This window comes from Pseudonaja textilis, chromosome 13 (assembly GCF_049901715.1).
Source record: "Pseudonaja textilis isolate UNSWEBS1 chromosome 13, rPseTex1.2, whole genome shotgun sequence".
NCBI lineage: Eukaryota > Metazoa > Chordata > Lepidosauria > Squamata > Elapidae > Pseudonaja > Pseudonaja textilis.
In genome coordinates, this window is record NC_142002.1 from 2,471,778 (window position 1) to 2,484,350 (window position 12,573).

The 12,573-nt window shown below is 42.6% G+C and overlaps 1 protein-coding gene across 2 annotated transcripts in view; it reads left to right on the plus strand.

Annotated features, from left to right (window-relative positions):
* Nucleotides 1-12,573, plus strand: part of MEGF11 (multiple EGF like domains 11) — a 498,439-nt gene that overhangs the window by 455,053 nt on the left and 30,813 nt on the right. For both annotated transcript variants that reach the window (XM_026709368.2, XM_087941849.1), the window contains exon 17: nucleotides 4,653-4,781. In XM_026709368.2, the coding sequence (XP_026565153.2) occupies nucleotides 4,653-4,781 (129 nt within the window). The remainder of the gene's footprint in view (nucleotides 1-4,652; nucleotides 4,782-12,573) is intronic.

Here is a 12,573-nt window from a genome sequence, read left to right on the forward strand (position 1 = left end):
AAAACGATACATATTTTTCAGGAAAAAAAATAGAGAAAAGAAAGAGACGGAGGAGGAGAAGGCAGTTCAATATTTTATTTGGGATTAACATAAAGCCCTTTTTTTGCCTCCCAAGTTGAAATTAAGATAGTATATTTATTTCTCGCCACCTCTTTTAATCACGTTTCTTCAGCCTGGTTTGTTTCAGATGTAAATTGGCTTCCAAGTTTACAAAACTGCCTCCCTCTTTGATCATTCCTTTAGATAGGGAGAAGAAGAACTTGCGAAAAATAACTATATAAAGTAGAAATGATATACCGTAGAAAAATTGGGTCTTGTGGGTTGAAGGCTGGACAAAATAATGTTCAGGTCTGGAGTCCTGATCACTATTTCACAGCAAGAGTAGATAGAAGATAGAGCCTAGACTCCTGGTTTTCCTTTGAAGACATTTCGCTTCTTTTATCCAAGAAGCTTCTTCAGCTCACAAAGAGGCCCAAAACACCAACTTCATTTGATCACTCGTGTTTAGGACAGAAAAGATCTATAGACAGAACCAACGTAAGCATCTTCTGTTTGCCAAGTGAAAATCTACCTTTCAAGCAGCTCTTTCAGTTTGATGATCAGGATGGGAGGGATCTACCTTAACTTAGAACTTAGGAAATCATCTTTGTCCCAGTTGTTGTTTTGAACCAGATCGCCCTCCTGAAAGAAGTATGTCTCATTAGAACTGTGCTTTTTAATTTTGGCAAGATTTAAGATGGGTGGACATCTCCTCCCAGAATCCCCCAGCCAGCAGGTCCCTGGTCTTAAGGAAGAGAAGGACTAGGGGTGACCTGATAACAGTCTTCCAATATTGTGAAGAGCACTTACAGAGATGATAGGGTCCCCAAAGCCCCTGAGGGCAGGACAAGAAGTACAGGTGGAAGCTAATCAAGGAGTAAAGCAACCTGAGAACCTGGGAGAAATTTTCTGACATTGAGAACAATTAATCAGTGGAACAACTTGCCTCTGGAAGTTGTGGATGCTCCAACACTGGAGATTTTCAAGAAGAGGCTGGACAACCATTTGTCCAGAATGGTACAGGGTCTCCTACCTTTGCTGGGGTTGACTAGAAGACCTCCAAGGTCCCTTCTAACTCTGTTATTCTGTAATTCCATTATATGTAAGGGTTAGAAGAGACCTGGAGGATTATCTAGATTTATTCCTGTCCCCAGTGCAGGAATCCACTTCTACAACATCCTGAACAGATAGCCATTCCGCCTATTTGAATACATCTAGTGAAGGAGAGTTCACATTTGCATTTAAATCTAGTGAAAATGAAATACACTGACTAGGATGACTCTCCAGAAAATGTAACATTTCCCACCTTTTGTCATGCTAAAAATTACAGCCTGGTAGTAAATTTTGGAGCTCTGGAAGCCACACCTAAAGCTTTCCGGAGCTAACTGTGGCTGATCTGCGATAGGTAGTAAAAGGGCCACTTTAGCTAGGAATAATATATTTACAAATATTTTTAATAGCCGTGTAAGGAATCTGAGCCATAAATCATGATAGCTGCAAGAACGCATCTGAAATTTTAATAGCACAAGAACGCAGTCCTTTTTCAGAACTTTAATAACAAATTAGCATTGCAGTTGTATCTGCCCATTCCTACTTAAACAGAATAGTTTTGTCCTTCTCTCAAAATTCTTAGATCCATCAATTACAGACGTGCTTGAGATTCACAAGTTTGGTGGGATTTAATGGTTTGTGAGAAGTATGAACTTTTTTGAAGGCTTCTACTTTAGCTTTACATCATCTTGGAGAATGAAGATTTATTAGATAGAAGTGTACCATGATATGAAACTCGTTTCCCAAGACAGTAGGATTTTGCATAATATTTGCTATTTTGATGAAGTGGTTTTGCATCCAGACAGAATGTTGCTTTGCTGAAATGCCTGATATATCACAAAGCTGCACTTTGACCAATCGTGGAATGTTGTAAATTATAGTTAGAAACAGAGAGAGATAAAAGAGCAGAGATAATAAATAAAAGCACTAAGCCATTAAATTGCTCTTTAATGTTAACATTGCAAAGATGAAAAGACCGAGGATCAGGAAAAGCATCATGAAATAAGTAATATTAGTTTAAACACAGGCAAAGTTGAAGCCATACATAACTCATTAGTATGGAGCATGCAATGTTGAGACTATGACTGAAAAGGCTCTGGGTCCTTTTCTGCACAGGCAAATCAATCTTCTAGAACAGTCCATGAAAACAACCTGCTGAGTCTTGACACATTGGTATACATGAGTGCGTATTCAAATGATACATCCTGTAATTTCCGAGAGTCTTTTCTTAACCCAAGCTAACATTATGAATCCAACCTTGGAAGCATAGGACACGGAATCACAGGGCTGGAAGGGACTTGAAGATCCTCTAGTCTAACCTCCTGGTCAAGGCAGGAGAACTTACACCATCCCTGTCAGGTGTATTCAAAATCCATTCAAAATCCCAAAAAGAAAACCTTGGACTCCATTTTTATAGAGAAAAGGACTTTTGCTGGATAAGAAGTGGTAGCCATAAAGGAGATACAAGATCTGAGGACAAAGGTGCAGAAATTATATATAGAAAGTTATCCCAAGTCCTCACTCCCAACAATTCAAACTGGACATCCAATCTGAGGTGTGCATAATGTCATGTGGGTACATCTTCAGGTGGTGTCTCACACATCTGGTATGCTGAGACGGTTGACCTTGACCTAGAAAAGATAAGTGGCTGCATTTGCGCAGTAAGCAAGAAAGCACCCCAACTTCTACAATTCACACAACTTCAACCTCCAGCACCCTTTCCCCCACACGAGACCCAATTATTCCGCCCCTCCCCCCCCCGTTTCTATGGCAGCCAGAAAGAGTTAAGCAGAAGAAGGAATCTTGGAGGTTGACATTCCCAGTCAAATGGCTACACAATCTCTACTTGGAAATCCCCAGTGATGGAGCACCTACAACTTCTGTTGGCAAGTCGTTCCACTGGTTAATTGTTCTCACTGTTAGGAAGTTTCTCCTTAGTTCTAAGTTGCTTCTCTCCTTGAATAGTTTCCATTCGTTGCTTCTTGTCCTGCCTTCAGGTGCTTTGGAGAAATAGGCTGATCCTCTCTTCTCTGTGACAGCCTAAGTCAGGGGTGTGAAACTCAAGGCCCGTGGGCCCGATTCAGCCTGCGGGGTGCTTAGATCCAACTCACGGGGCCTGGAAACAGCAAAGGACCAGCCCATGGTGCCTCTGCCAGCGCTCCCACTCCCCTGAGCTTCGACAAACTAAAAGCAGAACAAAAAGGAAAATGTTTCTCCTGTTGCATTTGAGCAGGAAAGGAGGAAGGGAAAGAGGAAAGACAAAGAAAAATAAGGAAAGATGTGAAGAAGGCAAGGAAGGAAAAAGAAGGGAAGAAGGGAAGGAAAAAGAAGAAGAAAGAAGGAAGGAAGGAGGGAGGGAGGGAGGAAGGGAGGGAGGGAAGGAAGGAAGGAAGGAAAGAAGGAAGGAAGGAAGGAAGGAGATTATAATGAGAGTAAGAAAGGGTCTCAGGGAAATCCTGCCTTAGCACTTGGCCACCACAGGTTCCCCCGACACGAGTCCCATGCCATGCCCACCATGGCCACGCCCCTGGCCACACCTCTCACACCATGCCCCAGCCCTCCAAGGTCAAACACAACCCTGATGCGGCCCTCAATGAAATTTGAGCTTGACACATGCTGGAAGACAATTATATCTTGTCTAAACTTTCTCTTTGATAGGCTTTATAATAACCTAGCTAATAAAGTGACACAGAATTAGTAATGGGTGTTCTAGTGGTTTCTCTCCTGCCAACATCTGGTCAGCCCTTTCTTGAGCATCTTCCAGAGGCAGCTGTACTTAGACTGCATTGCAACAGTACATGCGGAGATCACAATGTTTTAAAAAAAAGGGGTAAATCTGATTTTAGACAGGATCACAGCTGGTGTAGCAGTCTACGCTGGTGAGAACTGGTAGTCCATCTGCACTTCTGCAAAGTGAGTTGAGTTCATTAATTTCTACAGTCTATGAATTTGGTTCTTTGTGGACAGGACAATCCCATACAATGCAAGTGTCGGGATTCCATCAGTTACCCCAATTAAATCATGAGTCTTGAGCCAAACTTCCAAAACTTCAAAAGGATTGATGGGGATTAAACATGTCCGGCACTGCCTGGGTGTAGCCGACTCTGAGACACATCATTCATTGTCACCCTTGACCCTGGTATTCCCCCCACTCCTTTGGGTGTATCGCTGTTCATATCCTCCAATGGGACACCTCCATAGCCCAGAGTCATCAATCATGTTCTCCAGTTAGAATTTTGTGCGGCAGAAACTTCAGTCACCTAGTTGCTATCTTTGAAAACATTTATGGAATGCAGTTTCGGTTTTGAAAGCTGCTGCACTGCTCCCCGCCCCATAACCATAGAAAACCATAGAAATATTTTATGAGTTGGCAAGCTTTATAGTCCTTTATACAGAATGTCCAAATGAAAACCTTGTCTGGATTAAATATCAGTTTCTTTCCCTTTACCCATTGTACCAAAACAGGAAGTGGTAGACGATCAACCAAAGGTCAGCACGCAACTCCTTGGAGAGACATTTCTTCAACCCAATGCAACCCTGATGGCTTGCTTTTGTTTCCACAGTGTGTCCAAGTGGGAGATATGGGAAAGACTGTGCTAACTTGTGTTTGTGTACAAACAACGGGACCTGCAATCCTACTGATGGCTCGTGTCAGTGTTTCCCAGGATGGATCGGCAAAGATTGCTCGCAAAGTAAGAGAAAACACGTAATCTTTTTAGTTTGTATACCGTTGCAGCAATTTTATTTATTTATTATTTTATTTATTTCTTTATTTATCAAACCTGTACATGATGACATGTATAGGTATGAACATAAACAGGAGCAAAGAAATAAATACAGATAAATGGGGACAGTAAGACAGGCACACTGGTGCGCTTATGCATGCCCCCTTTAAGGACCTCTTAGGAATGGGGTGAGGTCCACGGTCGACAGTTTAAGGTTAAAGTTTTGGGGGTTTGAGGCTGTAACAACAGAGTCAGGTAGTGCATTCCAGGTGTTGACTGCTTTGTTGCTGGAGTCGTATTTTCTGCAATTGAGTTTGGAGCGGTTTACTTTGAATTTGTATCGGTTGTTTGCCCGTGTATTATTGTGATTGAAGCTGAAGAAGTCATTGGCAGGCAAGACGTCGTAGCAGACAATTTTGTGTAAATTTTCTTTTAAGGTTACATATGTATATTTAGAGGCAAATAGGTTTTAATTTCAAGTATTTTTCCTAACAGAAACCAATGATTTAAGTTCACTTTCCGGAATGTTAGTTCTCTGATTCTTAATTCGTTCTCAGGACCTGCTTAACCTGATTGTGAGTTAACCCATCTTCAAGGCCTGCATACTGTACGGCTGCACACGTTTTTCAGATGAGCGGGATTCAGACCAAAACAACCATTAACCATAGTTACTCCAATCCAAGCTTAGCGTGTGAGAATCATAATCCAGAAAGGGATCTTGGAGGTCTTCCAGTCCAACCCCCTACCTAAGGCAGAAGACTTTATACCCATGATGGCGAACCTATGGCACATGTATGCCATTTGTGCGGGCACGCAAGCCCCAGCCAAACTTACCTGCACTGCGCATGCGTGCGCCTCACAGCTAATTTTCAGCCCATCTGAGGCTGTTTTTCACCCTCCCGGAGGCTCAAGCGAAGCCTCTGCCACCTTGGGAGGCCAAAAAAAGGGCTTTCCGGCCATACTGGAAGTGCCGAAACGGGTCCGTTTTTCGGCCTCCCGAGGCTGCAGAGGCTTCCCTCGAGCCTCCGGGAGGGCAAAAACGGTCTCAAGTGGGCTGAAAATCAGCTGGGAGGCGCGTGCATGCACAGTGCAGGTAAGAGGGCGGGGCGGGGGGGTTGCCTGCACATGCGCAGGGGGTGGGGCACATTGCATTGTGGGTGCTGGCACGTGCACGTTTTCGGTGCCCCACAACAAAAAGGTTCGCCATCACTGCCTTACACAGTGCCCATGTTCAATGAATGCACCTGGTAGACCTTTACTTGAACACAACCATGGAGAAGATAAATTATTTCTTGAAGTGTCTTGAAACTGTTGCGGGATAACTATATGTTTATAAGTAGTCCTCGACTCATGACTTGTTTGTTTAGTGACCATTCAAAGTTACAGCTGCACTGGGAAAAGTGACGACTGTTTTTCACACTTACAACCGTTGCAGCATCCCCATTGGTCACGTGATCAGAATTCGGATGCTATTCGTATTTATGACGGGTGTGCGTGATTCCCCTGACCAGAAAAGCCCACAGGGAAGCCAGGTTGACTTAGCAACCATGTTACTAATGTGACAACTGCAGTGATTCACTTAGCAACGGTGGCCAGGAAGGGTGTCAAAGAGGACAGAATTCACTTAACAACAGACATTTTGGGCTCAGTTGTGGTCGTAAGTCGAGGATTACCTCTATTCACAAACACTGCTGATTAGATGAAGGGAAATCTCTTAGGTGGAAAGAGGATGGCTAATCCTCTTTTACTTTTACTTGTAAAATAATTTGTATTAAACAATTTTTGTTATATACAACATCATTTCCATTCATTGCAATGCTTCTGTGATGGTATGCATACTTCTACATATATCTTAGTTATCTGTTCATTTGTCTATATTCCTTAATCTATCTTTGTCCACTCTAACCTTTGCCTTATTATCCTATTGTCGTCTTCTCGATTCATCTCTATATCAATTATTTAGCCAATCATACGATGCATTCCACGTCAAATAATAATCTGTTTTTTCTTTGTCTTTCATCTCCGTGGTCAACTTATCCATCTCAGCACACTCTAAATATCCTTTTTTATCACATTTTCTTCTAGTGGCATATTGTCTTTTTCCCAATTTTGTGTGTAAGATATTCTTGCTGCTGTTAATAGTTGTAGCATTAAATATTCTGTTTTCTTATCATATTTTCCTCTTAGTTCAATTTGTTGTTTAATTATTTCTTCTATCCATTTTTTTGCCCTTATCACATATTTCCTTACTACAGAGCGTGTTTGCATTTCCAGCATTCGGGTAATCCTTTTTATCTGATCCCAAGATAATGTTTCTTGATGCAATCTGGTTCCCAGTCTGAATCTTCCCTATGAAAATTGCCCTTCATTCATGTACCTTATTGGAAATGCATCTGTTTATTTCGAGTCAATGCTTGTTTAATCAAAAATTTCCTGTTGGGACACGCGGCCCCATTTATTGGTTCTTGAGGAGCGTCATTGCTAGAATTACTCGTGAATAGTCTATTAATTGCCCCCAAAGAGTTTCTCCTAATTACCACTTAATGACAGTTTGTAGAGGTAGGGATTTAATTACAAGATTCTTCCCATACCCCCCTCTTTTGGGTATTATTTCACTTCATAAATGGAACCCGTAAAAAAGGGGGACCTTTTAATACAATTTTCCCACCATCCCAGGAACCGAAATAAGGGACGGTTAAGAGGGCCATGGAAAAAGAAATAATTAAGTAGTTGTTCATTATTAATTTCCCAGCTGTGCTCAACAGGAAGCCACAGAAGGGCACGGCCTAAAGGCGGGAAGCCTTTAATTAAGGTTGGAAGGGATCTTAGTGGGAGAATTATTTCTGAGCAGACATCATAGAAAACTCTGGGCATGACTCTCAACCGTAGAAACCCTGCATGAAGAGCAGAGCAAGGACAGGACTTGCAATTTAATTTCCACTGTGAGCTGACGGGGGGAAAACAATGCCTCGGCCACATTATTTTGAGGAGAAAACCGATGTTTTAAATGCACTTGCACACCACTCTACACAATTAGATTATTCATACGGTCTCCTTCGGAGAGGGATGCGGTGGCCCAGAGGTGGAGCTGTCCTGTCACAATCAGGAAGCTGTGAGATCCATCCTGTGTAGAGGCAGATATTTCTCTCTCTCTGGGCACATTGAGAATATATCTGCTGAATGTAACCCCGCACTGGTGACAGGAAGGGCATTCGGCCAGTAAACACTCAACACTCCATTTGGTTGGCCAGATTCCACCCCGCAAGGGATTATGGAGTTGTTAGAAGGAGATTATCCATTAGAATAGTCTCCAATCTTTCCAGAATGGTGAGGGAGGGGAGAGGGGATGGTTCTGTGAGAGCACCTGTGTGCATGCTTGCGCACGCGACTCTGTTTGTGGAAGGCGGTGGGATATGCGCGCACCAGGCGCTTACTCAAATGGAGCTTCACGCACTGCCATGAGCACTCATCACTCGCACAAGTAGAGTTGCACATACGTTTGCCCCACTGCTTCCACAGCCCAAACAGGCCACAGCGCGGTAGGGAGCTGCAACTCGGCGACCCCTGTCTTTAGAGGGCTATTGCTAAATTTGCAAATGTCCTTTTTTTTGCCCTGATACCCCTGCAACTAATTTTACACAAAGACCCCAATAAATAATAAAAAGGGACCTTGGAGTCCTCGTGGGCAATCACTTGAATATGTGCCAGCAGTGTGTAGCCACCGCCAAAAAAGCTAATACGATCCTTAACAGAGGCATAGAATCAAGATCAGTACCGCTTTACAAAACCCTAGTAAGGCCACACCTGGAATACTGGAACCAATTTTGGTTACCATACTACAAAAAAAGATGTTGAGACTTTGGAAAAAGTTCAGAGAAGAGCAACTAAGATGATCAAAGGCCTGGAGACTAAACCTTATGAAGAACGGTTGCAGGATTTGGGTCTGGCTAGTCTAAAGAAAAGAAGAATTAGGGGCGACGTGATAGCATTGTTCTAGTATTAGAGGGGCTGCCCCAAAGAAGAGGGGGTCGATTTATGCTCCAAAGCACCTGAGGGCAGGACAAGAAACAATGGATGGAAACTAACCAAGGAGAGAAGCAACCTGGAATTAAGGAGAAACTTCGTAGCAGTGAGGACAATTAAACAGTGGAATAGTTTGCCTCCAGAAATTGTGGCTGCACCATCCCTGGAGGTTTTTAAGAAGAGACTGGACACCCAATTAAGTAGTTTAGGTTCTCCTGCTTGAGCAGGGGGCTGGACTAGAAGACCTCCAAGGTCTCTTCTAGTTCGATGCTATTCTATTCTAAATGAAAAAGAGCGCCTTTCAGCAAAGCAAATAGATCTATTTTACAAAATTTGAAAGTTGGCCAAGAGTTCTGTTTGCATCTTTGACCCATAAGATGTTTTCCATTAACACCCTGCCTTAATCCACTCGAAACACCGGGAATTTTTTTGTTCTTGTTTTGAAGGAAAGACCATTCTTTTCAAGGCTTTCCTGAATAATTAAGCGATCGACAAATCTGGGTGCGTGAAGGTCCATGTTGCTATAGAACAGGGGTTCCCAACCTGGGGTGCTCACACCCCCTGGGGGTACGAGACGATATTCCAGCGGGTGCGAGAAAAGTCCAGGTAAATAATAGGATATTGGCTATATGTTGGCATTTTTATTTATTATGCAATGGATTAACTTTGTTTTCATTTTAGAATTAAGTATCGTTATTTAGTGGCCGCCACATACATAGCTGAAAAGATTCAATCCTATATTTAATGCGTTCAATAGTTCCTAAAGTCTAAATTTTAGGGAGTGCGAGGTTCGAGTGAAATTTCTTTAGGGGTGCGGGGTGAAAAAAATGGTTGGGAACCACTGCTATAGACAGAAGGGAAATTCTTTTGTAGTTCCTCTTACGTGTAATTTACTTGTTAGAGTCTGAGAAACAGGGGTAGTCATTTTTTTCTAAATTGCCTCGACGGAAGATTGACATCTGCGGATCCTAAAAGTAGCATTTTCTAAACAAGTCCTTCATCAGAGATGAGGCATTGCACGGAAGACCAGCGTGTCCCCAGTGTGTTTTTTTCCCCCTCCGTATTCACTGTGCAGCAGGGGATATTAAACAGCATTTATTGCAAAATACATCAAACCTCCGGTGATACAGTAGGCACTGGATAAAAACAGACAGCTGCAATTTTGCTTTTATTGTAGGTCTTTCGTGAGTTCAATATGGCTGTCAATCAAAATAAAAATTAGGCAGGCTATCAATTTCGTTGGGTGGTTACTTCGAAAAGGCTTGAGAAATTCCTCTGCATTCCTGTTAAATTGGGCCAGTGGCAAATATTTCATTCATATATATATATATATATATGTGTGTGTGTGTGTGTGTGTGTGTGTGTGTTCTTAAGTTTTCGCGGGTACTTACATGTATGGTATTCAGCTTTGTTCAGGTATTTTCCCACGTCATTATAGTTGTGCTTTTAAAGTTGTAGCAACGTTTCGGCAGAATCTCATCTGCCATCATCAGGCTTCTGTATTGTGTTCGTCTGACCAAGACTCCCAACCAATCAGGATGAAGAGAAAACCATTCTGGCATAGCAGTAGGCTAGCCCCAAATTTAAAACTGAAACGGCTGTGAAAGTCTGACTCACAGACGAACACAACACAGAAGCCTGACAATGGCAGATGAGATTCTGCCGAAACGTTGCTACAACTTTAAAAACACAACTTTAATGATGTGGGAAAATACCCGAACAAAGCTGAATACACCACACACAAACATACACATACACATACACACACACACACACACACACACACACACACACACATATATATATATATTTGTTTTCTGAGGTTCTCGCGGGTATTTGTATGTGGATCTTTGGTTGTTCGGGTTTTCTCCCGCGTAAGATTCGAAGTATCTAGGCAACGTTTCGATGAAGTCTCATTCATCATCTTCAGGCTTCTGTCTCCGGCTCTGTGCTTCTCAGAGTGATGTGAGATTGCAGTTGCTTCTTCCTTTTAACTGCTAGTGGGGGTGGGACTTGATTGGGTGGGGGTTTGGCTGTGTTCTGATTGGGTGGGGGGGTGTTCTCATTGGTAGGGGGTTTGGCTGTGTTCTGATTGGTTCTGATTCTCACTCTGAGAAGCACAGAGCCGGAGACAGAAGCCTGAAGATGATGAATGATAATTCCATATATATATGGAAGCTAAAATGATTGGTTAAACAAGCCATCATAACATGTTTATTTGTGCACTTTATACATCTCCTCAATCTTAACAGGGTCTAGACAGCGTAAAGTAATATAGAAACGTGCTTAATGTTTGATGTAGTTCAGGAGAGAATTTTCTTGCCCTAAAAATGCTTCATCAATTTCAGAAAAGCCAATAAATTTCATTTTCATCCCATTCTCGTCTGCCAGTTTCAAAATCTATTTTCCCATTTCCACATCAATTTTTACACATAATTGTGCACACTTTCCTTGAAACTTATTTTGTTAACACAATATGGCCCAATACACACACACATTCGTGGGTTTTTCCCCTAATATAACAAGTTTGCACAAATAATTCAAAAATCCTTTTTTTTATGTCCTCCCATTCTTCCATTTGTATTTTTGTGGCTTGGCAGTTTTGTGGGTTGGAGAACAGTCAGTTGTGAAGCAGAGCTGATCTTTAAATACGCAGCTGTTTTGCTTCTGGTACTGATCTGAAAAAGAATGAAGTGGGTGAATGTTAAACGCAAGATTCCTTTTGTATCTTGGCCCTGCTATCCCGATGGGAGAAGTTTCAGTGCATGCACAGAGTGTATTTATCTCGGGGAAGAAGCTGCTGAACTGTAGCTGTTTGATTAAAATATTTAAAACAGTTAAGTGTCCAGTTCTGGTCACCACAACACACACACAAAAAGATGCTAAGACCCTAGAAAGTGTGCAGAGAAGAGCAAGGTAGATGATTAGGAGGCTGCAGGCTAAAACATAAGTTGCAGGAATTGGGTTTGGTGGTTCAGTGAGACGCTGAGCCTGTAGATCAGAAAGGTCGGCAGTTCGGTGGTTTGAATCCCCAGCACCGCATAATGGAGTGAGCTCCCGTTACTTGTTCCAGCTTCTGCCAACCTAGCAGTTTGAAAGCGTGTAAAAAATGCAAGGAGAAAAATAGGGACCACTTTGGTAGGAAGGGAATAATGATCCATGCACCTTCGGTGTTCAGTCCTGCCGGCCACATGACCACGGAGACGTCTTCGGACAGCGCTGGCTCTTCGGCTTTGTAACGGAGATGAGCACCAGCGCCCCCTAGAGCTGGAAACGACTAGCACGTATGTGCGAGGGGAATCTTTACCGTTCCTCTTTAGTCTAGTGAAAAGAAAAACTAGGGGTGACAGGTTAGCAGTCTTCCAATATTTGAGGGGCTGCCACAATGAAGAGGGGGTCAAATTATTCTCCAAAGCCCCTGAGGGCAGGTGAATAAGCCATGGGTGGAAGATCGTGAAAGAGAGAGATTCCGCCTAGAATGAAGGAGAAATATCCTGACAGTGAGAATGATCAGTCATTAGAAAAAGTTGCCTGCAGAAGTTGTGGATGCTCCGACACTGGAGTTTTTCAAGAAGAGACTGGACAGCTATTTGTCTGAAAAAGGGTATAGGGTCTCCTGCTTGAGCAGGGGTTGATCTAGAAGACCTCCAAGGACCCTTCCAACCCTAATAATTCCAAGTTCTAAATCCTTTTCGGTTTCAAGGGTGGAAAGATTGGGATATATTGTCCTGTTTTC